At 43.2% G+C, this 22355-nt stretch overlaps 1 protein-coding gene across 7 annotated transcripts in view; it reads left to right on the forward strand.

Annotated features, from left to right (window-relative positions):
• PIBF1 (progesterone immunomodulatory binding factor 1) overlaps nucleotides 1-22355 on the forward strand; it is a 172049-nt gene that overhangs the window by 34812 nt on the left and 114882 nt on the right. For all 7 annotated transcript variants that reach the window (XM_048852196.2, XM_048852172.2, XM_075129007.1 and 4 more), the window contains 2 exons: nucleotides 5736-5861; nucleotides 15173-15271. In XM_048852196.2, the coding sequence (XP_048708153.1) occupies nucleotides 5736-5861; nucleotides 15173-15271 (225 nt within the window). The remainder of the gene's footprint in view (nucleotides 1-5735; nucleotides 5862-15172; nucleotides 15272-22355) is intronic.

Genomic DNA, 22355 nt, shown 5'->3' on the forward strand with positions numbered 1-22355 from the left:
CACAGATTTCTCTGAAAGCATGGGCCCTGCCAATGCATGCATCATGGTGCTAATGGGGCAGGTTCATGCTGTGGAACGCCGATTCTGGGCTCGGGAAACAAGCACAGACTGGTGGGACCGCATAGTGTTGCAGGTCTGGGACGATTCCCAGTGGCTGTGAAACTTTCGCATGCGTAAGGGCACTTTCATGGAACTTTGTGACTTGCTTTCCCCTGCCCTGAAGCGCATGAATACCAAGATGAGAGCAGCCCTCACAGTTGAGAAGCGAGTGGCGATAGCCCTGTGGAAGTTTGCAACGCCAGACAGCTACCGGTCAGTTGGGAATCAATTTGGAGTGGGCAAATCTACTGTTGGGGCTGCTGTGATGCAAAGAGCCCACGCAATCAAAGACCTGCTGATATCAAGGGTAGTGACCCTGGGAAATGTGCAGGTCATAGTGGATGGCTTTGCTGCAATGGGATTCCCTAACTGTGGTGGGGCCATAGACGGAACCCATATCCCTATCTTGGCACCGGAGCACCAAGCCGGCGAGTACATAAACCGCAAGGGGTACTTTTCAATAGTGCTGCAAGCTCTGGTGGATCACAAGGGACGTTTCACCAACATCAACGTGGGATGGCCTGGAAATGTACATGACGCTCGCATCTTCAGGAACTCTGGTCTGTTTGAAAAGCCTCAGGAAGGGACTTTATTCCCAGACCAGAAAATAACTGTTGGGGATGTTGAAATGCCTATAGTTATCCTTGGGGACCCAGCCTACCCCTTAATGCCATGACTCATGAAGCCGTACACAGGCAGCCTGGACAGTAGTCAGGAGCTGTTCAACTACAGGCTGAGCAAGTGCAGAATGGTGGTAGAATGTGCATTTGGACGTTTAAAGGCGCGCTGGCGCAGTTTACTGACTCACTTAGACCTCAGCGAAACCAATATTCCCACTGTTATTACTGCTTGCTGTGTGCTCCACAATATCTGTGAGAGTAAGGGGGAGACGTTTATGGCGGGGTGGGAGGTTGAGGCAAATCGCCTGGCTGCTGGTTACGTGCAGCCAAACACCAGGGCGGTTAGAAGAGCACAGGAGGGCGCGGTACGCATCAGAGAAACTTTGAAAACCAGTTTCATGACTGGCCAGACTACGGTGTGAAAGTTCTCTTTGTTTCTCCTTGAGGAAACCCCTCACCCCCTGGTTCACTCTACTTCCCTGTAAGCTAACCACCTCCTCTCCTCCCTTTGATCACCGCTTGCAGAGGCAATAAAATCATTGTTGCTTCACATTCATGCATTCTTTATTTATTCATCACACAAATAGGGGGATGACTTCCAAGGTAGCCCAGCAGGGGTGGTGGAGGAGGGAAGGAAAATGCCACACAGCACTTTAAGCACAGCACTTCAGAAGTTTACAACTTTAAAATTTATTGAATGCCAGCCTTCTCTTTTTTGGGCAATCCTCTGTGGTGGAGTGGCTGGTTGGCCAGTGGCCCCCCCACCGCGTTCTTGGGCATCTGGGTGTGGAGGCAATGGAACTTGGGGAGGAGGGCAGTTGGTTACACAGGGGCTGCAGTGACAGTCTGTGCTCCAGCTGCCTTTGCTGCAGCTCAACCATACACTGGAGCATACTGGTTTGATCCTCCAGCAGCCTCAGCATTGAATCCTGCCTCCTCTCATCACGCTGCCACCACATTTGAGCTTCAGCCCTGTCTTCAGCCCGCCACTTACTCTCTTCAGCCCGCCACCTCACCTCCCGGTCATTTTGTGCTTTCCTGCACTCTGACATTATTTGTCTCCACACATTCGTCTATGCTCTGTCAGTGTGGGAGGACAGCATGAGCTCAGAGAACATTTCATCACGAGTGCATTTTTTTTTCTTTCTAATCTTCACTAGCCTCTGGGAAGGAGAAGATCCTGTGATCATTGAAACACATGCAGCTGGTGGAGAAAAAAAAAGAGACAGCGGTATTTAAAAAGACATTTTATAAAACAGTGGCTACAGTCTTTCAGGGTAAACCTTGCTGTTAACATTACATACATAGCACATGTGCTTTCATTACAAGGTCGCATTTTGCCTCCCCCCACCACGTGGCTACCCCCTCAACCCTGCCCCCTCCCCGTGGCTATCAGCGGGGAACATTTCTGTTCAGCCGCAGGCAAACAGCCCAGCAGGAACGGGCTCCTCTGAGTGTCCCCTGAAGAAAAGCACCCTATTTCAACCAGGTGACCATGAATGATATCTCACTCTCCTAAGGATAACACAAAGAGATAAAGAATGGATGTTGTTTGAACGCCAGCAAACATACACTGCAATGCTTTGTTGTACAATGATTCCCAAGTACATGTTACTGGCCTGGAGTGGTAAAGTGTCCTACCATGAAGGACGCAATAAGGCTGCCCTCCCCAGAAACCTTTTGCAAAGGCTTTGGGAGTACATCCAGGAGAGCCGCGAATGCCAGGGCAAATTAATCCTTTCACATGCTTGCTTTTAAACCATGTATAGTATTTTAAAAGGTACACTCACCGGAGGTCCCTTCTCCGCCTGCCGGGTCCAAGAGGCAGCCTTGGGTGGGTTTGGGGGGTACTGGCTCCAGGTCCAGGGTGAGAAACAGTTCCTGGCTGTCAGGAAAACCGGTTTCTCCGCTTGCTTGCTGTGAGCTATCTACAACCTCCTCCTCCTCATCATCTTCTTTGTCCCCAAAACCTGCTTCCGTGTTGCCTCCATCTCCATTGAAGGAGTCAAACAACACGGCTGGGGTAGTGGTGGCTGAACCCCCTAAAATGGCATGCAGCTCATCATAGAATCGGCATGTTTGGGGCTCTGACCCAGAGAGGCCGTTCGCCCCTCTGGTTTTCTGGTAGGCTTGCCTCAGCTCCTTAAGTTTCACGCGGCACTGCTTCGCATCCCTGTTATGGCCTCTGTCCTTCATGCCCTGGGAAATTTTGACAAAGGTTTTGGCATTTCGAAAACTGGAACGGAGTTCTAATAGCATGGATTCCTCTCCCCGTACAGCGATCAGATCCCGTACCTCCCGTTCAGTCCATGCTGGAGCTCTTTTGCGATTCTGGGACTCCATCATGGTCACCTCTGCTGATGAGCTCTGCATGGTCACCTGCAGCTTGCCACGTTGGCCCAACAGGAAATGAGATTCAAAAGTTTGTGGGCCTTTTCCTGTCTACCTGGCCAGTGCATCTGAGTTGAGAGTGCTGTCCAGAGCGGTCACAATGGAGCACTCTGGGATAGCTCCCGAAGGCCAATACCGCCGACTTGTGTCCACAGTACCCCAAATTCGACCCGGCAAGGCCGATTTAAGCGCTAATCCACTTGTCAGGGGTGGAGTACGGAAATCGATTTTAAGAGCCCTTTAAGTCAAAATAAAGGGCTTCATCGTGTGGACGGGTGCAGTTTTACATCAATTTAACGCTGCTAAATTCGACCTAAAGTCCTAGTGTAGACCAGGGCTATGTGAACAGGCAAGGAGGGGCCTGGTCGACTGCTCTGCCACAAGGTGATGAGGCTCTGGGAGTTTTGCATTGACAACTCAATCCGTTTCAAAGCCTCTCGCCTTCCAAGTGTTTAGAACAAACTGGCAGACCCATCAAATGGATCTTTCTCCAGTCACAAGTGTTGTCTCTGCCCAGATGGTGGCCAGATTAATTTTCCAACAATGGGGGATTCCCCAAATAGACTGGTTTGCTCTCGGGCAGATCATAGCCCAGGGTTTCTCCTGTTGCCTTGGGCAGACAAGTTCCTGTATACATTTATCTGCAGTTCCACTCCTTCCAAGAGAGGAAGGACCATGCTCGAGTCATACTCATATCTCCAATCTGGCCTTGACAGCATTTGGTTTTCCCCTCTGCTAAACCTCTCAAACTGAGCTCTGTAGATACTATCGTTGGAACCAGACCTGATCTCTCAGAATCACGGTCATCTCCTCTACCCCAAACTACGGGCCCTCCCCCTGACAGCCTGAATATTCCGTGGCTAACTTCTCAGGAGGAAATTTGTTCAAATGGGGTTCAAGAGATGCTTTTAATTAGGAGAAAACCTTTTATCGGGTATACTTTCCTGGTGAAATGTCAGAGGTTCTACATCTGGTCCCAGCAGAAAGACGTTTACCTGGGCTAGGGTCCAATCCCCTATGTGTTGGATTATCTGTTATATCTAAAGCAACAGGGCCTTGCTATTACTTCTGTCAAGATCCAGCTGGCAGCTAACTCAGCTTTCCACCTGCCAGTTGAAAACTGTTCCCTTTTCTCCAATCGTGTGATGATCAGATTTCTAAAGGTTTAGATCAGTTATATCTCCAAGTAGAGGATCCTATTCCCCATTGGGACTTAAACCTGGTGTTAGCAAAGCTAGCGGGTCATGCATCTGAGCTGCTGGCTGCCTGGTTGTTACTCCATCTTTCCATGAAGGTAGCCTTTTAGTTGCAGTCACCTCGGACAGAAGTGTGGATGAGGTACGAGCTCTAGTTTCACGACCACTATATATGGTATTCTACAAGGACAAGGTTTACCTAAGCCCTCACCCAAGGTACCTTACCAAAGTGGTGTCTTATTTTCACATTAATCAGGCTATATTTATCAACTTTCTTTTCTAAGCCTCATAATCATAGGGACGAGGAGACACTACACATGTTGAACGTTAGAATGCCTCGAGCTTTTTACCTGGACACGACCAACTGTTTAGGTCTTTCTCACAGCTTTTCCTGGCAATTGCAGACAGAATAAAGGGCCTTTAAGGCTTTTCTCAAAAGATCTTGCTGGATCTTATCTTGTATTTGTTTAAGCTATGATTTGGCGGGCGTGATGCTGCCAAATAGAGTGGTTGCACATTCAACCACATCTCAGGCAGTCTTTGTAGCCTTTCTGTCTCAAGTGTCTGTTCTGGACATTTGCAAACTGGCAACTTGGTCTTCAGTCCATAGCTTCGTGTCTCATGCCATTTCTCAGCTATCTAGAGCTAACACCATATTTGGACGTGTGGTCCTTCAGTCTTTAGCCACCTCCAGATCAAACTGCTTGTGAGTCATCTGAAGTGGAATGGACATGTGCAGCCACTTGAAGAAGAGGAAATGGTTATGAACCTGTTCAGTAACTGTTGTTCTTTGAGATGTGTTGCACATGTCCATTCTATAACCCCCCTCCTTCTTCTGTCTCCAAGGGGAATCCAAGGGGTACCGCTGAGGGAAAAACCTCCAACAACAGTACACTTAGCATGCATACACCTGAAGTGGAATGGATATGTAACACATCTCAAAGAACAACAGTTACTGAACAGGTTCATAACCATTTCCTCTTCTTCAAGTGGCTGCACATGTCCAACAGTAGTTACGGGACAGGTTAGTAACTGTTTCTTGTGACATTTTATACATTTTTATCCACTTTCCACAGTTAGGCTCCAAAGTGGGATAAATCTGTAGGCCCAATTATTACAGCAGACCCCACTTACATAATTCCTGACTTTTTTTAATCAATGAGCTACTAAAGCACACATGTTACTAACAATTAGTTTTAAGTGAGTCACTAATAACTGAGGCCAGTACTTCTGTCAAGAAAAGACTGGATGCTATTCTTAGGTAAGCTGCATAGATCACACATTTTGAAGAAAGAAACCCACAGCTGTACTTATGTTGAGTAACAGGTCCTTGGAGATTTATGGCATAGCAAATAATAATGTGATCCAGAAGGTGTAACTATTTCTCTATTAAATTCCTGTAAATTATGCTGATTTGTTTAATTTTCAGAGACCACTATAAAACAGAATATGAGAACAAATTGCGTGATGAATTGGAACAAATTAGATTGAAAACAAATCAAGAAATTGAACAGCTTCGAAGCACCTCAAAGGAGATGTATGAACGTGAAAACAGGTAGGTAAACATTATTTAAAAAAAAAATCAGGCATAACGTAATTATGGTATACATTGTCATATGTCATCTTTGTGTTTGTGTTCCTATTATTTGTGAATCATGTTGTCAGTTTTATGGTGGGAAGGGGTGGTCACAGTGCAGAAAATTAGACTTAATGTTAAGCCATTATTAAATAAACTTAGATGTTACAAGAAAGCTTTTCATACGAAATTACATTTTTACAATCAAAGTGCAGTTTTATTTTTTGCTTTCTCTTAAAATAACTGCTGACAATTCTTAGTATTGAAAATAATTAATTGTCAACAAAAGCAAAAGTTATCTTCCACGTTAGCATTAGTGGTTTGTGTTTTGTGCTGCTGTCATTTATATCCTAGTGAAATTAATATGTATAAAGTACATACGTGTCAGGTAGTTTCCTATATATGATGCTTTGCAGCTGTTCTGGAGACAAGCCTTGGAATCTGAGAATAGAGAGGGGACTGTATTGAGAGGAATGAGGAACGTGGGAAATGAGTCATGAGGGGGGTTTTCTGTTTTTGTTTTTGGTTTTTTTTACTTTTTAAAAAAAGAAAGCAAGTTTGATATAGTTTAAAACTTATGATCTAAAAAAAGTATACATCTCCAATTCATTATACTGTTATGTTTTCAGCAGAACATACTGTGATACCAATCTTGCAAAGGCTGACCTACCTGCTTTTGACATACCTTGCATGTTGGTAGTCCCATTTGAATTCAGTGGAACGCCTCATATGCATGGTGTTAAGCACCTATCTAAGTCTTTAGGCATTTAAAGGTTGGGACCTATGACCGTAGGAATTTTGGCACTGTTTCTCTCTGCCAAAGTGATCAGCCAATAGTAAGAGGTCATAGTAATAGCAATTATTGCACAAACCTATCCAGTCTTATGTGACTATAATCGAAGATCAGGAGGACTGGTAAGTGTATTTGCAGGTATAAGGTAAGATTCTGTCCATTGCAAGTACAAATTCTTTGTAATCAGTTTCTGACACTGACACAATTACAACAGAGTGACCACCATAACATATATCACACTGTTGTTGTCTTTCTCAGTGTAAACAAATATATAATCAAAATTTTTTATGTATATTTTTATTTTAAATAAACATCAACTGCCATTACTGGTCCACTACCTATTAATTGGTAGTCTCTTAGAGGCCTCACCCTAGAATTGGTTCTTTAGGAGGGTACCATTTACATTGCAAAAACAGTGCACTAAATCAGTTGCTGGAAGACAACCCTGTGCCAGCCTAGGCAATGGTTTGGGCTGTTTTAACCATGTGTGTGCACACAGACTGTGCTAACTTTCTAACTGGATACAAACTCAGTTAGAAGAAGTTGTTCTAGGTATTGCAGGTGGTGACACTTGCAGTTAAAATAGACACTTTACATTATTAGGACCATTTTCAGTTACTTATAACATTGCCACGCTTGAACCATTTGGTGTGGTCTTCGGATTGAATTTTTCTTTGTTTGTTTCCAAAAACAAGATTAGGGAAAAAAATGTTGTTTTGCCCACATTATAAAAATCCTTCTTTGTTGGCTACTGTGCATTCCCACTTATGGGAAATCTACAGCGTTTAGCATTGAACTGTGGAATTATATTAAAAAAGCCCACGTTTGCCGGTGGGAGAGGAGAAAGATGCAGAAGTACCTGTCACACTAGGATGACAACATCAGTCCAGTTTATACAAAGGAGTACTCTCTCACAGCCACCTCTGTTTCTTCATCATTATCACAGAGAGCTAACTGGAACTTTTTTCTTGTGTCCACTAGCTAGTTAGCCTGTCCTTTTCTTAATGTTACTATAGTTCTAGTACAGTTAAAGTAGTTGAGACCACTTGCCTTGGGTTACTGCCAAGGCTGTGTTGGGTCCCAAACACCACAGAGGGTTCAAAACGTGTGTGACCTGTTCAGCTACTGAGACAGACACACTGGCAGAGGCTTGTGTAGTGTGACTGGGAGAAGCTCACCTAGCCCAGTGCACGATTTGCCACATCTTCACTCCTTGGACGACAAAGGACAACAGTTAAGTCTGCAGGGGCATTTGGCTTCCTTAAGCCTTCAACCAGATTGTCCTAATGTGCCTTCCGGAGTTTTGAGGTCTGCCTCTGTGCTGACAACTTTTTTAAAGAGACCTGAGGAATTAACACTGCCACCTCAGCCTTGAAACCAGCCTGAAATCAATTAGCCTGAGACAAACATCTAGTGGGATTGTTCTGCCATTCAGCACCACAGGCTCCATCAAAATAGAGGGCTCTGGCACTGCAGTCTAGATTGGCATTGTTGTCAGCACCGAAAATTGCTCTTGTGCTGTTAGAGTTGACACTGTTTTCAGATCTCCTTGTGAACTTGTTCCAGGGAAGAAGAAGGAAAAAAGAAAGCATTCTGCTTTACAAGAGGAGACCAAGGAGAAGAAAGCTGAGGCTTTGTTCTCCTACTCCACTGACATGTCACCTCTTGAACTCCTTACCCTGTCAGTGATGCCCTTGGCATGCACCTCTCCTCGATATATGACTCTTGTGACAAATTATTTTGACACCTCACTGGTGTGCATATCTCAGACTATGTAGTCCCTCATGTTTAGGGGACCGCCATCCGTGGTTTTGGCTATGACTCTGCAGCTTGACTCAGTGCAGCAGTATTTGTCACTGATACTGATCCAGAACATGTTGGTTCTGAGGGGATCCCATGCTCCTCAAACAACGCAAGTCTTGTGGTTTGCTGCAGGTAACCTAGTGGGCTTCCTTTGCCAAAATCTCCATCTGCCTGGAAATACCTTATGTAGGAACACCGTCAACTATTATGTCCTATGTTCAGGAGTCAGTGAAGGCTTTTCCCAGTGCTGCCAAACAAACATGTCACCAGTTTTGGCTCTGTTGGTAACCTGACACCGTTGCACCTCATGGTACCACAGGCACCTCCACCAGCACCGACAGCTTTCCCAGTACTGGCCTCATGTCAGGCACTGCTGCCCTCTAGAGCCACCCGTGTTTTAATCGGTGCAGAGATGACTGGCACTTCTGACACCATTTCCTCCTCAAGAAGAGTGGCACATGCATGACAACTAAGAGATGACTCCTTCAGAGGAAATGGAGTGGTCACCCATCAAGGAAAATACTGATGGAATGTCCGTTGAGGATCAAATTGGGACTTTGTTCATCTCTCCTCCTGATAAACAGGAACATGCTTCTTTGAGTGCTTGCTCATGTTGATTCCAAGTAGGTGTGTGTGCGCCGCATGCAAAGTTGCCGGAAGGTTTTTCCTTTAGCAGTAGCTGTTGGGTCATGCCTTCATGGTGCTGCATATAGGACCCTGCCAACCTGCCGCCTCCCCAATTCCTTCTTATCGCCAGTCACCGTCATTGAAGCGTTCTCTTTTTTCTCTCATTCTCGAATGATCCCCTAGTGGACTCTTAATTATTACCTGTAAATAGGTAATAGTTCTTAGTGTAGTGTAGTGTAGTTTTTTAACCCCCTTGTTCGCCTGGGTTCTCTTCCCCTTTTGCTTCCCGGAGCCAGGGCATGCCTCAGTCCCAGGGGTTTTAAGCCATGTGGGGTCTGCCAAAAGCTGATACCAAAGTTGACCCACACATATCCTGCTTTAGGTGCCTGGGGGAATCTCACCAGACTGACAAGTGCAAAATCTGCAGAGGATTCTGCCCAGGACCGAGAAGGAAAGGAACCACAGGCTGAAACTTCTGCTCATCGAGGCAGACCTGCAGCAACAATCAGAATCGATCCCCGTGGACCCGGCACTGGGTACTTTGGCATCAGTGTGTAGTGCACCAGCTTCAATGAGGGAGGTCCACAGAGGAAGGACTCAGAGGTCAGCGACCCTCGGCACTGTCACTCCCCAGCACTGAAGACTTCCTCACGTGCAGAGACCCGCCACCACTCGCAGTTGTTGGTGCCTCGCAAAAAGCGCAGGAAGATAGAGGGCTTTCGCCTGCTCGTCTGACTGAGCATGAGCGCAACCTCTTTCATGCCTGAGGCGGTACCTTTGACTCTGGGCCCTCAGAGGTTGGGTTTCAGTTTAAGGGGGGATTTTATTTTGGGGGTGGGAGGATATGACTATAGAGTATTTTAATCTGTACGTTCACAGCTTCTCTTTAGACTTTGTCCTGCTGTATTGTTCTCTGCATTTTTTGACTCTTCTTGTTGTTCTGTTGTGGACAGGTATGAGGTATAAACTCATTAATTTTATTTCGTATCAGTACTAGGGTGGATTTGAGTTAAATTGATTTAAATCATGATTTAAATCACTAATCAGGAAGATTCGATTTAATCATGTGTTTCTACATAAAAGTGCATTCTTGTTGGTTGTTATAACTTTAATACATATTCTTCACAACTTAGAGAGAGATCTACATTTCATTTTTAGAAGGTACAAACTATACGTTTTTAAGTGATTTATTTTGAAAACTTTTCAGATTAGTTTTACAGCTATATCAGAAAATGAATGATTGTTTGGTTATTTCATTTACCGAAGGTAATTGAAGCAGAGAGTTCACCTCCCAAAGACTTCATAAATATCTCCAATTCAGCACATTAATCATTACTATTTGGAGGATTTTCTTGCCATGCTGTATTAGTTGGAGAACATCACCAGACAGATATTTAAATTGTTTTATTTAATAAAAACAACAATGTTATGTATTTGGGATTTTTTTGCTTCAACAGCAAACATATAATATTTTAACAAAACAAGCATGTGAATTTTTGAATTTGGTTAGAGTGGTAGCTATGTTAGTCTGTATCAGCAAAAAAACCGAGGAGTACTTGTGCACCTTAGAAACTAACAAATTTATTTGGGCATAAGCTTTCTTGGGCTAAAACCCATTTCATCGGATGCATGCAGTGGGAAAATACAGAAGGAAGATATATATACACAGAGAACATGAAAAAATGGGTGTTGCCACACCAACTGTAACAAGACCAATTAATTAAGGTGGGCTATTTTCAGTAGGAGAAAAAAAAAAACCTTTTGTTGTGATAATCAGGATGGCCCATTTCAAACAGTTGACAAGAAGGTGTGAGTAACAGTAGGGGGAAAAATTAGCATGGGGAAATAGTTTTTACTTTGCATAATGACCCATCCACTCCCAGTCTTTATTCAAGCCTAATTTAATGGTGTCCAGTTTGCAAATTAATTCCAATTCTGCAGTCACTCGTTGGAGTTTGATTTTGAAGTTTTTTTGTTGGAGAATTGCGACTTTTTGGTATGGCAATACCCATTTTTCATGTTCTGTATCTATATATCTTCCTATTGTATTTTCCACTGCATGCATCCGATGAAGTGGGTTTTAGTCCACGAAAGCTTATGCTCAAATAAATTGGTTAGTCTCTAAGGTGCCACAAGTACTCCTCGGGTTTTTTTTTGGGGGGGGGGGGGGGGGTTGGGGGGAGTTGCTGAATTTAGTTAAACATTCAAGTTTTTTAAAATCAGATTTGTTTTTGTTAAAATTGTTTTTAACTAAAATAGTTAAATGAGGTATTTTAAAAAGCAAAAACAAAAATTAAATCAACTAAGTCAGCCAGGTCAACATGAGAAACTTAAAATATTGGCTTCTGCAGCTAACTCAATTGTATTCACCTTCATTTTCCTATTTGTTCATAATCTGGAAAAGAAAAACAAGCTTTCCTGCTTTTTCAGGTCCCAAACGATTTATCAATTTTGAATGAATTAGTCCAAGGGAAGAAAATATTCTTTCTACGCTGGCAGAAGAATCTACTGCTGTTAAAAGTGAAAATATCACTTCAACAGTCTCTGAATCCAAGTGCTTAAGTGACTTCCAGCAGTTCACTTCTGTGACTTTCTTTAAAACATCATCATCAAACTTGTATTTCTTGAATGGTTCTTATTGCCGAAGTGGGTCTCTTTTATGGCCTCCTGCCATTATAAGTTTGCCCTTCCAGTGAGAGCATGGTATGGTAGATCTCAAATCAATGAAGGCTACACTCAGAAAGACCTCAAGACTTCTGGAATATGCTGCTCAAACAGTTTCACTTTTGTTTCTACTGCCTGTCCCTCCCTTCTCACATTTATCTCCAGACTTCTTCTCCTTATCTAGCTCTATTCCACCCCCAACAATCTTTTTGACACTTTTAGAGAGAAGTAAGGGATTGACTCTGGGTACACCAGGGGTCGGCAGCCTTTCAGAAGTGGTGTGCCGAGTCTTCATTTATTCACTCTAATTTAAGGTTTCGCGTGTCAGTAATACATTTTAACGTTTTTAGAAGGTCTCTTTCTATGTCTTTAATATATAACTAAACTATTGTTGTATGTAAAGTAGATAAGGTTTTAAAAATGTTTAAGAAGCTTCATTTAAAATTAAATTAAAATGCAGAGCCCCATGGACTGACGGCCAGCACCTGGGCAGTGTGAGTGCCACTGAAAATCAGCTTGTGTGCTGCCTTTGGCACGCGTGCCATAGGTTGCCTACCCCTGGTGTACACAAATTTGCAGAGGGACAATAGGGTATAGGTCTGTTATTTCTCACCTCTATCTATTTATTTTATTTTAAAACATTTTTGCTGTTAACAAGCATGTTATCTCTGGAGACACAAATCCACAGTTGGAGAACTGCAAAACTAAGCATCTCTGATGGTATCTTCTAGACTGAGCACTGAGTCCCATTGGGTAGATAGATTAATCTAAATAAGCTATACAGAAGCCTCTGGAACCCCATAAAATTGGGTCCCTAATCCATGAACTATTGGAACTCATTTATAAATCTTTTCTTAAACATTACATGAATATATTGTCTCATACTATAGAATTAGAATGTATAATCCCTATTCCATGGTGAGATATCTTTAAGCTATAATATATATTAATTAAAACTATCTTTAGGTAGGTTTTTTTCTCTCAAAAAGCATTTTATCAAAAAAATCTGATTTAAATTTAAAAAAATCCAATTTTTTTACTTTATTTTTTTTAAATCCTTGATTTTTATCCACCCTGATCAGTACCATGGCTGATGCCAGTAATACCAACTTTAAGATGTATGAATCTTGACACTACATATTCAGATGCTGATGACCATGTGCTATGCTTCAGGTGGTTAGGTATGGGGGGCACAGTCTGGGCTGATAGTAAGTCTACATTTGTTTGATCCTTGGGACTCTGAGAGAGGGGGAGGGTTTCTTAAAACTCCATGTGTGGGAGGAGCACTTAAGGAACTTCTGGCCTAGTCCAAAGTAGAAGATCCATCAAGATTAGTACTGAGGGACTCTTTTACTGCCCCAACATCAAAATCCCATGGTAGGAAGGTCTTTTTTCACATCTTTTTTTGCACATTATGCTAAGAAGGGTTGAAGTTCCAACTCCACTTGGTTTCAAAGATCCACTTGGCTTCAAAGACTGAGGAAGCACAGCTGTGTTGGTGGTGAGCAGATCCTCTGTGTAGAAGGAAGCTGGTGACAGTGAGCTCATTGGTCCTAAGGTTTACCAGAGCTGGCAGCCCATTCAAATCTATATGCTTATCTCAGTGTGTAGGAGAGCCTATGGTGTCATTGCTGTTTCAAATACTACTTAGGTTCTTTATGTCTTTCTTTCTCAGCTGTAAACCTTTCCCTATTTATAGTGTCTTGGGCTTCAGTGTTACATCTCCTGTTTCAGTTAGTCAGCCTTCAGAACCAAGGGTTCATAGAATTGTCCCCACTTCATCTTCAGTGAAGCCTGAGTGCCACTAAAGTCTTTGTGTGTCATTCTGTCCTTCTGGTTCTAAGGAATTTGGACCTGAACAATGTCTTTTTTCTAGACATAGGATTGGTGTTTGAGCTCCTCATCTGAGGTTTATTCTATCCTTTGGGGATCTTTTGATCTGCCTTAACCTTATGATACTAGCTCCTTGTTCTCATTCTTCCATTTTGGTCTCTTGTCTTTTGGAACAGAAGTGTAAGGGGTCTAAGGGAGTTCAAAAGTGGTAACTTGGAATGGGAAGAGGAAAAGAAGGATGATTCCTGGCTGGTGGACAAGTAAGGCTCAGTACATTCCTGAGCCTATTCTAAACTACTGCAGGGACAGAAACAGACTCTGTGACAGATTGAATAAGGAGCCCAGGGATGGCTGGAACTGGCTGGGCAAGGAGTCTGAGAGTGGGGAGAGGAGTCCAGGGTAGGGTGGGGATGCTAGTCAAGTCACATAAACCAAACTTTTCACCGATGGTCACTAATTGTGTTCCTTATTTTATGGGTATGCAATCTGAGATACCTGCTTCTGATTGCCGGAACACTTATAGTAGCAACTGAAGTCAGTGGGGAGTTGTTTCTGAACACATAAAGTACTATATAATGCTAAGTGCTCTGAAAATCAGTTCCTAGGCTACTCAAATTGGGCACCCAAAATTAATGTAGACTTTTTACCTTAATCTCTCTGTTCCCTAGGTATAAAATTGGGATGATGTCTATCACTCAACCTCATAGGCTCAGGCACCCTTAATCCTTTTCCAAACTTTGAATTCTTGACTTTGCAATCTTAACATTCTTTAACATTTTTGTGTGTCATTTCTATACATGAATGAAGATCTAATCCTGCTGTGGGAATTCAAATAATCATCATTGTATAGGATTAGGCTCTAAATGTGAATTATATAAAGAACATTGACATTATGTACAAAGTAATATTGCTAGGTCTTAAAAGTGGAGATCTGCTGTGTTCAATTCAGGTTTTAGGGCTGGATTTTCTTAAATCAAATCTGTCTGTTTCCTATACAAATCTTGGAGCATGTCAGACAAATTTTGTGTTCTGTTGGCCCAAAAGTGAGCTATGCTGGGTTGTCTTAATTCTCAAAATTTGTAACTCAGAAAACTAGTTTTGTAAAATTTCTAAAGCAGCTGAAAGGGTTATTTTTAATTGACCAGCATAAAAGCAAAAAAGATTATATGGAATAATATAATTGCAGAAAAGAGTCTCATACATCTTTGTTTTTCAAAGAGGTAGTAAATGCATTTTGAGAAACGGGGATATATAATCAGTGGCAATGATGTAGACTTGAGACCAGTAAGTCACAATTGGTAAAAATGTATATGAAATCGGGGATGGGAAAATTATTGTAAATTAAGACTTTTGTGTAAAAAAAACAAATAGTCAACTATTAAGTATGAGAAGCTATTCACAAAATAAGTTAGCACTCCCATACAGCTCTTGTGAGCCAGTCCAAAATGACTAAAAAAGAGATTTAGATATAAATTAATATTGTTTGTTTATTAAAATTCTTGTTCATATATACCATGCTTATATATGTATCGCATGCTTGCTGACAGAATAATTTTATTTTTTACTTCAGAAATTTGAGAGAAGCAAGAGATAATGCTGTGGCTGAAAAAGAAAGAGCAGTTGTGGCTGAAAAAGATGCTTTAGGAAAATATGAGCATCTCTTAGAACAGTAAGTATATTTTAAAATGCATATACACAAATTGAACTAAAGAGATACTAGTATATTTGTGTCATTACATTTGATAATTTTTTCTGGACTTAAAGAGAATACTGCATACAATTCTTGTCAACCATATTCAAGAAAGATGAATTAAAACTGGATGAAGTGCAGAGAAGGGCTACTAAAATGGGCAGAGGAATGGAGAGCCTATTTTACAAGACACTAAAAGAACTTGGCTTGTGTTGCCTAGCTAAATGAAGGGCTGAGAGGGGATATGATTACTCTCTATAAATACTGCAGGGTAGTAAAACAACAGGGAAGGAGAAAAGCTATTTAAGCTAAAGGATAATGTTGACAATAAGAACAAAGGGTATACACTGCACATGAATAAATTTTAGGCTGGAAATTAGAATGATGTTTCTAACTATCAGAGGACTGAGTCTCAGAAACTGCCTTTCAATAGGAATAGTGGAAGCAAACTACTTACCACTGGCTGGGAAAGGTGAACCGCGGTCGTTGGGAGCTGCGAGCCATGCCTCTGGATGGTCAATGTAAACAAACTGTCTCGTGGCCTGCCAGTGGATTACCCCAGTGGGCCACAGGTTGCCCACCACTGGTCTACTGCAAGAAGAGGTAACCCACCTCATGACTCTAGGAGAAGTAGAAGCTGTACCATCCGAGTACAGTGGTAAGGGGGTCTATTCCCACCAATTTCTCTCACAGAAAAAAACAGGAGGTTGGAGGCCTATCCTCTACCTATCGTGACTCAACAAATTTGTGAAAACACAGCAATTCAAAATGGTCACACTAAGCACCATAATCCCTGCAGTAGAAAGAGGGGACTGGTTCTCAGCCCTTGACCTCCAGGATGCATATTTTCATATATCCATCCGTTCATCCCTCACGTTGAAAATTCCTATGATTTGCACTAGGACATGACCATTTCCAATATGAAGTGCTACCTTTTGGCCTTTCCACTGCGGCTCGGGTATTTCTCAAAGGTACTATCCGTAGTAGCTGCATATCTACGTAGAGAGGGAATCATGATTTTCCCTACCTGGTCAACTGTCTGTTGAAAGCACCAACAAGTCAGGCAGTCATAAAGTCCATCGAACACACAATAACTCTGTTTACCAGATTAACATTCAAATAAACATTCAAAAATCAACTCTAACACCAGTTCAACACCTGGAATTTATTGGAGTGGACCTCAGCTCCCTCGAGGCAACAGCCTCCCTACCGACAAAACAATTTCTGATTCTAACCAATTTGATCTCCACAGCACAAAATAGCCCGCAAGTGTCTGCCAGAACTTGCGTACAAATTCTAGGCCACATGGCCACCACGACCTTCGTTGTCCGACATGCAAGATTACATATGCAGTGCCTCCAAGCCTGGCTCCAAACAAATTATGCCCCACACAAGCACAGTATAAAGAAGTGCCTCACTATGTCAAAGACAGTCAAAGATTCTCTTTTGTGGTGGACCAACCTGGACAATGTCTACTGGTGGGGTGCCCTTCCTAGAGAACCCATTGTTGATCACCATCACTACGGATGCGTCCCTTCTGGGGTGGGGAGCACATCTGCAACCACACTCTGTATAGGCCGATGCTCCGTGACAGAGTCCCATCTTCACATAAACCTATTAGAACTGCGAGTGGTTCGGAACACTTGTTCCCACTACCTACCGCTAATCAGAGACAGGATGGTACAGATTCTCACGGACAATGTAACTTTTATGTTCTACATAAACAGACAAGGGGGAGTGTGATCACACTCCCTCTTTGTGGAAGCCATGCACCTTTGGCAATGGTGCACAATGTCCAAATTACAGCGTCACACCTACCTGGCTGCCTGAATACTATGGCAGATACCCTAAGCAGGAAGTTTTATCAGGACCACGAGTAGAAGCTGAACACACCAGTAATACTAGACATTTTCTGGATGTGGGGGTTTCCAATGATGGATCTTTTTACAACTGCACAAAACACCAAATACCCCCAGTTCCGCTCCAGAGCGGGACTCGGTCCACACTCTCTGGGTGACACCTTCCTCATCAAGTTGAACGCTCCCCTACTAAATGCCTTGTCTCCCATCTCCTTTCCTAGCCCGCGTGCTTCATAAGATCAAACGAGACAGATCCAGAGTGATCCTAAAAGCCCCCGAATGGTCACAACAAACATGGTACCCTTACCTTCTGCACATGGTGGTCTACACACCACACACACTGTCACTTCTACCTCAGCTGCAGGTTGTGTCATCCATCTGGATCCCCAATGACTCCATCTCAAAGCTTGGTTACTGCATGGTTCTCAGACTCTGAAATGACATATTCCACAGATGTACAAAACATCTTGTTAAACAGTCATAGGACAACTACCCGACTCACATACATACATAAGTGGAGGCCATTCGACTCATGGTGCCAACAAACAGACGGCACTTCTCTCAGCCCCTTTACCTCTCATTCTGAACTACTTGCTGGAACTCAAATGGGCATCTCCATGAGTTACATATGTGTGCATCTATCAGCGATCTTGGCATTCCGTCATAAAGTAGATGGATTCTGTACCTTTTCACATCCACTCCCTAAACGTTTTCTTAAGGGCCTCTGCAGAAGTTCGGAATCCCACCCCACCATGGGACCTCGACTTAATCCTCCATGCCCTCATCGGCCCTCCCTTTGGGCCCAGGGCTACAAGCTCCTTGTTCCAACTTTCCATGAAGGTTGCATTCCTAGTGGCCATTACATCTGCCAGAAGGGTGGGAGAACTTATACAGAACCCACCTTAGACAGTCTTTTTCAAAGATAAAATATCCCTCAGACCACAGCACAAGTTCCTACCTAAAGTTGTCTCATCCTTTCATCTCAATCAATATATTTGCTGACATTTTTTCCTAAACCGCAAGGGGACAAACAGTCTAGATTACATCCCCTAGATGTCCGCAGGGCTATAGCCTTCTACATTAATTGAACAAAATATTTTCTCAAGTCTCCAAAACTGTTTGTTTCAATCACCGAATGATCAAAAGGTAATGCCATTTCCAAAGAATGTGTTTCTAATGGATATCAGACTGCATAAAACTGTGTTACCTCCAGCATGAACGAGAACCCCCTACACTGTAGGGCCTTCAGGGATCTGCACTCATTCTACCATAGGCCTATCAGCATCCATACCGTTTCTTAATAATGTTCCCATCACGGAAATCTGTAGGGCCGCAACCTGGGCTTCTCCACACACATATGCCCAGCATTACACTTTGCAACAACATGCATCTTCCAGTATTCTGTTCGGACATACCGTACTTTCATCTGCTACGTCTTCAACTCCGAAGCTCCCTCCTTTCACTGGAGAGCACTGCTCTGAAGTGGAGCACCCACAGGGACATCGCTCAGAGAAGAGAACATTACTCACCTTGTGTAGTAAAGGAGGCTCTTCGAGATGTGTGTCCCTGTGGGTGCTCCACGATCCTCCTTCCTCTCCTCTGCTTCGGAATTTTATTACTTTTCTACCGCAGAGTAAAGTAACAGGGGGGTTGGTCACATAGCACCAGTTAACCGCCTGAAGCAGCGTGAGATGGGGACCGTGCATGTGCAGCCGGGCAACTACTACCTTAAATCCAGCTGTGGGCACGGGGGCTCACTGATACCTAAAGTGAAGCCCCCACAGGGACACACATCTCGAAGAACCTCCGTTACTGCATGAGGTGAGCAACGTTCTCATCTTCCCTTGTCTTGCCTTGTCTCTCAAAGAGTAGATTGTGTGAATATTTTTCTCACTGTTGTTTCAAGAATGTCATAGTTTTTTTTATCTGTTAGGCTTGTCACCTAAGGGGGCAGTATTTAAAATAACTAGCGGCCAAAACAAGTGCTCCTCTTGTGGTGAAGTTGTGCAACTCACACTGGCGGGATAGCTTCATATGATGTGAAGAACCTCTTTCATCAGACTCTGAGCTCTCTGATTCTCTATTACTCCTGCGGGATTCTGTGTGACTGTGCGCCTGCAGAAAATACCACTCCCTTATCTCCCGCAGAATTCCTGTGCTTCCCTGCTGAAAATGGCAGGGAAGCCACGCCAGGGTGTGTGGGAAGAGAGGACACGACCATGGGTGCAGTTTTTTGCGGGGATTGCTCCCCTTCAAACAGAGGTGAGACATCGGCGGATGGGGGGACACAGGGTTACGTGCCTCTGCCTCCCCTCATTTCTTCAAGCGTAGAGCTGCCCAGCTGTTTCGGCTCCACTGACTCTGCAGCTGAACGTCGCCTCCTGGGTCCTAGTGACAGTTGTGCTCCCCTTCTGTGTGCGGGAGCCTTCCTGTTTTCTGTGGAATAGTGAGTTCCTGCAGTGGGGCTGGGTAAGGACGGGTGGGGAAGTGAGGGACGGGAGGGAGATTGGGTGGAGGGAAGAGGCAGTGGGGAAGGAAGGGGGTGGAATAGGGAGGGGTGGGGGGAATGTGGGAGTGAGGGGACAGGGGTAGAGAAGAAAAGGGGATAGGGGAATCGCGAGCCCGGCATTTGGCGCGCCCTTGGCAGCAGCTGGGAATCCCCCGTTAAGCAGGCCCATTGAACTCTGAACCCTCTTAGCCCTACACCTGTACTCCTTCAACTGACCCCACACACCTGGACCCCCACCCCACTGATCCCCAGCCAGCTGCAGCTGGACCCCCACCCCATCAAGCCCCTCTCCCATGGCACCCAGACCCCCCCCCCCCGAGTCTCCCACACCCAGACCCCCACCTGGTGAATCCCAACCACCTTCTCCTGGATTGCCTGCAGAGTCCCATTGCCGCTGCACCTGGAACCCCCCAATAAGTCCTTGTGCATCCAGATCTCCCACTGAGCCACCTGCACCCAGATTATCCCACACAGAAACCTTGCCCCACACCTGGATCCCCCCACAGTAAGCACCTCCACACTTGGATCCTGCTGGGCGGAGCCTGCCCTCCCACACCTGGTGCAGAGGGCCAGGTCACCAAGGTGTTTCTGGGGCAGGTCCAGCCCTTGCACTGTGTCAGGGTCAGGTGCAGCCTCACTGCCGAGTCCCTGTACTGGGGGAGATGGGGTCTTCAGGGTAACCTCCCATCTCAATGCAGCCAGCTCCCCACTGCCATGCTGGAGCCACATTTGTTATTGACAAATAAAAGTTGCAGAATTTTAAAATACTGTGCGCATAATTTGAAATTTTTTGGTGCATAATTTAAATTTTTTTGCACATAATTCACTCAGGAGTACTCTGTGGACCAGTGCTGTGATTCATTAGTTCAGAATAGGAAGTATTTTTATAATGTTTTCAACTAACAATTTAGCTATAATTTGTATGGAGCATAATAGTAATTGAATATTATACTTACCTTTGTGGTAGACCATTTGTTCCTTTCCTGCTGCCTCCACCAGTTTTCTCACTTCCATATGTCCCAAATGGTGGTGGAGAACGGCTGTAATACTTCCCCATGCCAATTTATTAATATATTTTAGTGTGGGGAGGAGTTGTGAATAATTCTCTGTACTGCTTCACAATAGCTCCAGTGTCCTGCTCTGCAGCACCTTGGTTATTTAAATGCTTAGTTCTCGTAAATGACGACAAGTAGTCATGCTAATTATATGCTGATTTTGAGCTATAGATAATATCCAAATAAGGATTTGAATGAGGCTACTACATTCATTTCATTTATGACTTAATCCATGTTTAAACCCAGGTGTTTAGGAACTGAAAGGCTAATGTATTAACCAATCGTGCCACCTCGCTGTCTACTTGGAATGAACGTTTAAGTGACATTTTGCTTGAACTTGGTTTCAAAGGTGAGCTGTAAATAGGAATTGTTAAGATTTTGTTAACTTAAGCAATATGTGCTTCACACCTAATAACCAAGATACTGCTATTAGGGCATTTAGCACATTGACCAAACCTGTAAACACTCTTTATTATTCAGTCCTGTGTATTTTGTCCCCTGTGGGACTCCTAGCCCTCACTGCAATACGACATTCCAGCATGCACTATGCTGTAAATGAATTCATATAAAACGTGGAACCCTGCTGGAAAATATATTCATCACATAAAGAATGAGATAAGTGCCATTTTTTCTCTTTTTACTGTATAGAATTTTTGTTTTAACAAAACGCTATCTTATATTTTGGGCATATAATTTTTTTTCTTTTTTAAAAACTTCAAAACCATGCAACAACCTTCTTTCAAAAAAAAAAGCACAGTTTCTTGACCTCTTGAATGCTGGTTTCCTGGTCCACTGGGGTGGTCTGATTGTTGTGATTTCAATGGCATTATTTATTAGGGCTGTCAATAAATCTCAATTAACTAATGTGATTAACTCAAAAAATTAATCACGATTAAAAAAATTCATTGCGATTAATCACAGTTTTAATCACACTGTTAAACATTAGAATACCAATTGAAATTTATTAAATATTTTTGGATGTTTTTCTACTTTTTAAATATATTCATGTCAATTACAACACAAAAATACTAAGATAAAGTGTACAGTGCTCACTTTATCTTAGTATTTTTGATTACAAATATTTGCACTGTAAATCTGATCAACAAAAGAAATAGTATTTTTCAGTTCACCTCATACAAGTACTGTAGTGCAATCTCTTTCTCGTGAAAGTGCAATTTACAAATACAGATTTTTGTTGTTACATAACTGAACTCAAAAACAAAACAATGAAAAAACTTTACAGCCTACAAGTTCAGTCCTACTTCTTGTTCAGCCACACTAAGAGAAACAAGTTTGTTTACATTCATGGGATATAGTGCTGCCCGCTTCTTATTTACAATGTCACCTGAAAGTGAGAACAGGAATTCACATGGCTCTTTTGTAGTCGGCATCGCAAGATATTTACGTGCCAGATATGCTAATCATGTGTATGCCCCTTCATGCTTCGGCCACCATTCCAGAGGACATGCTTCCATGCCGATGATGCTTGTTAAAAAAATAATGCGTTAATTAAATTTGTGACTGAACTCCTTGGGGGAAAGTAAAATGTGTCCTGCTTTGTTTTATTCTCATTCTGCCATATATTTCATGTTATAGCAGTCTCGGATGATGACCCAAGATATGTTGTTCGGTTTAAGAAA

This window comes from Caretta caretta, chromosome 1 (assembly GCF_965140235.1).
Source record: "Caretta caretta isolate rCarCar2 chromosome 1, rCarCar1.hap1, whole genome shotgun sequence".
Taxonomy (NCBI): Eukaryota; Metazoa; Chordata; order Testudines; family Cheloniidae; genus Caretta; species Caretta caretta.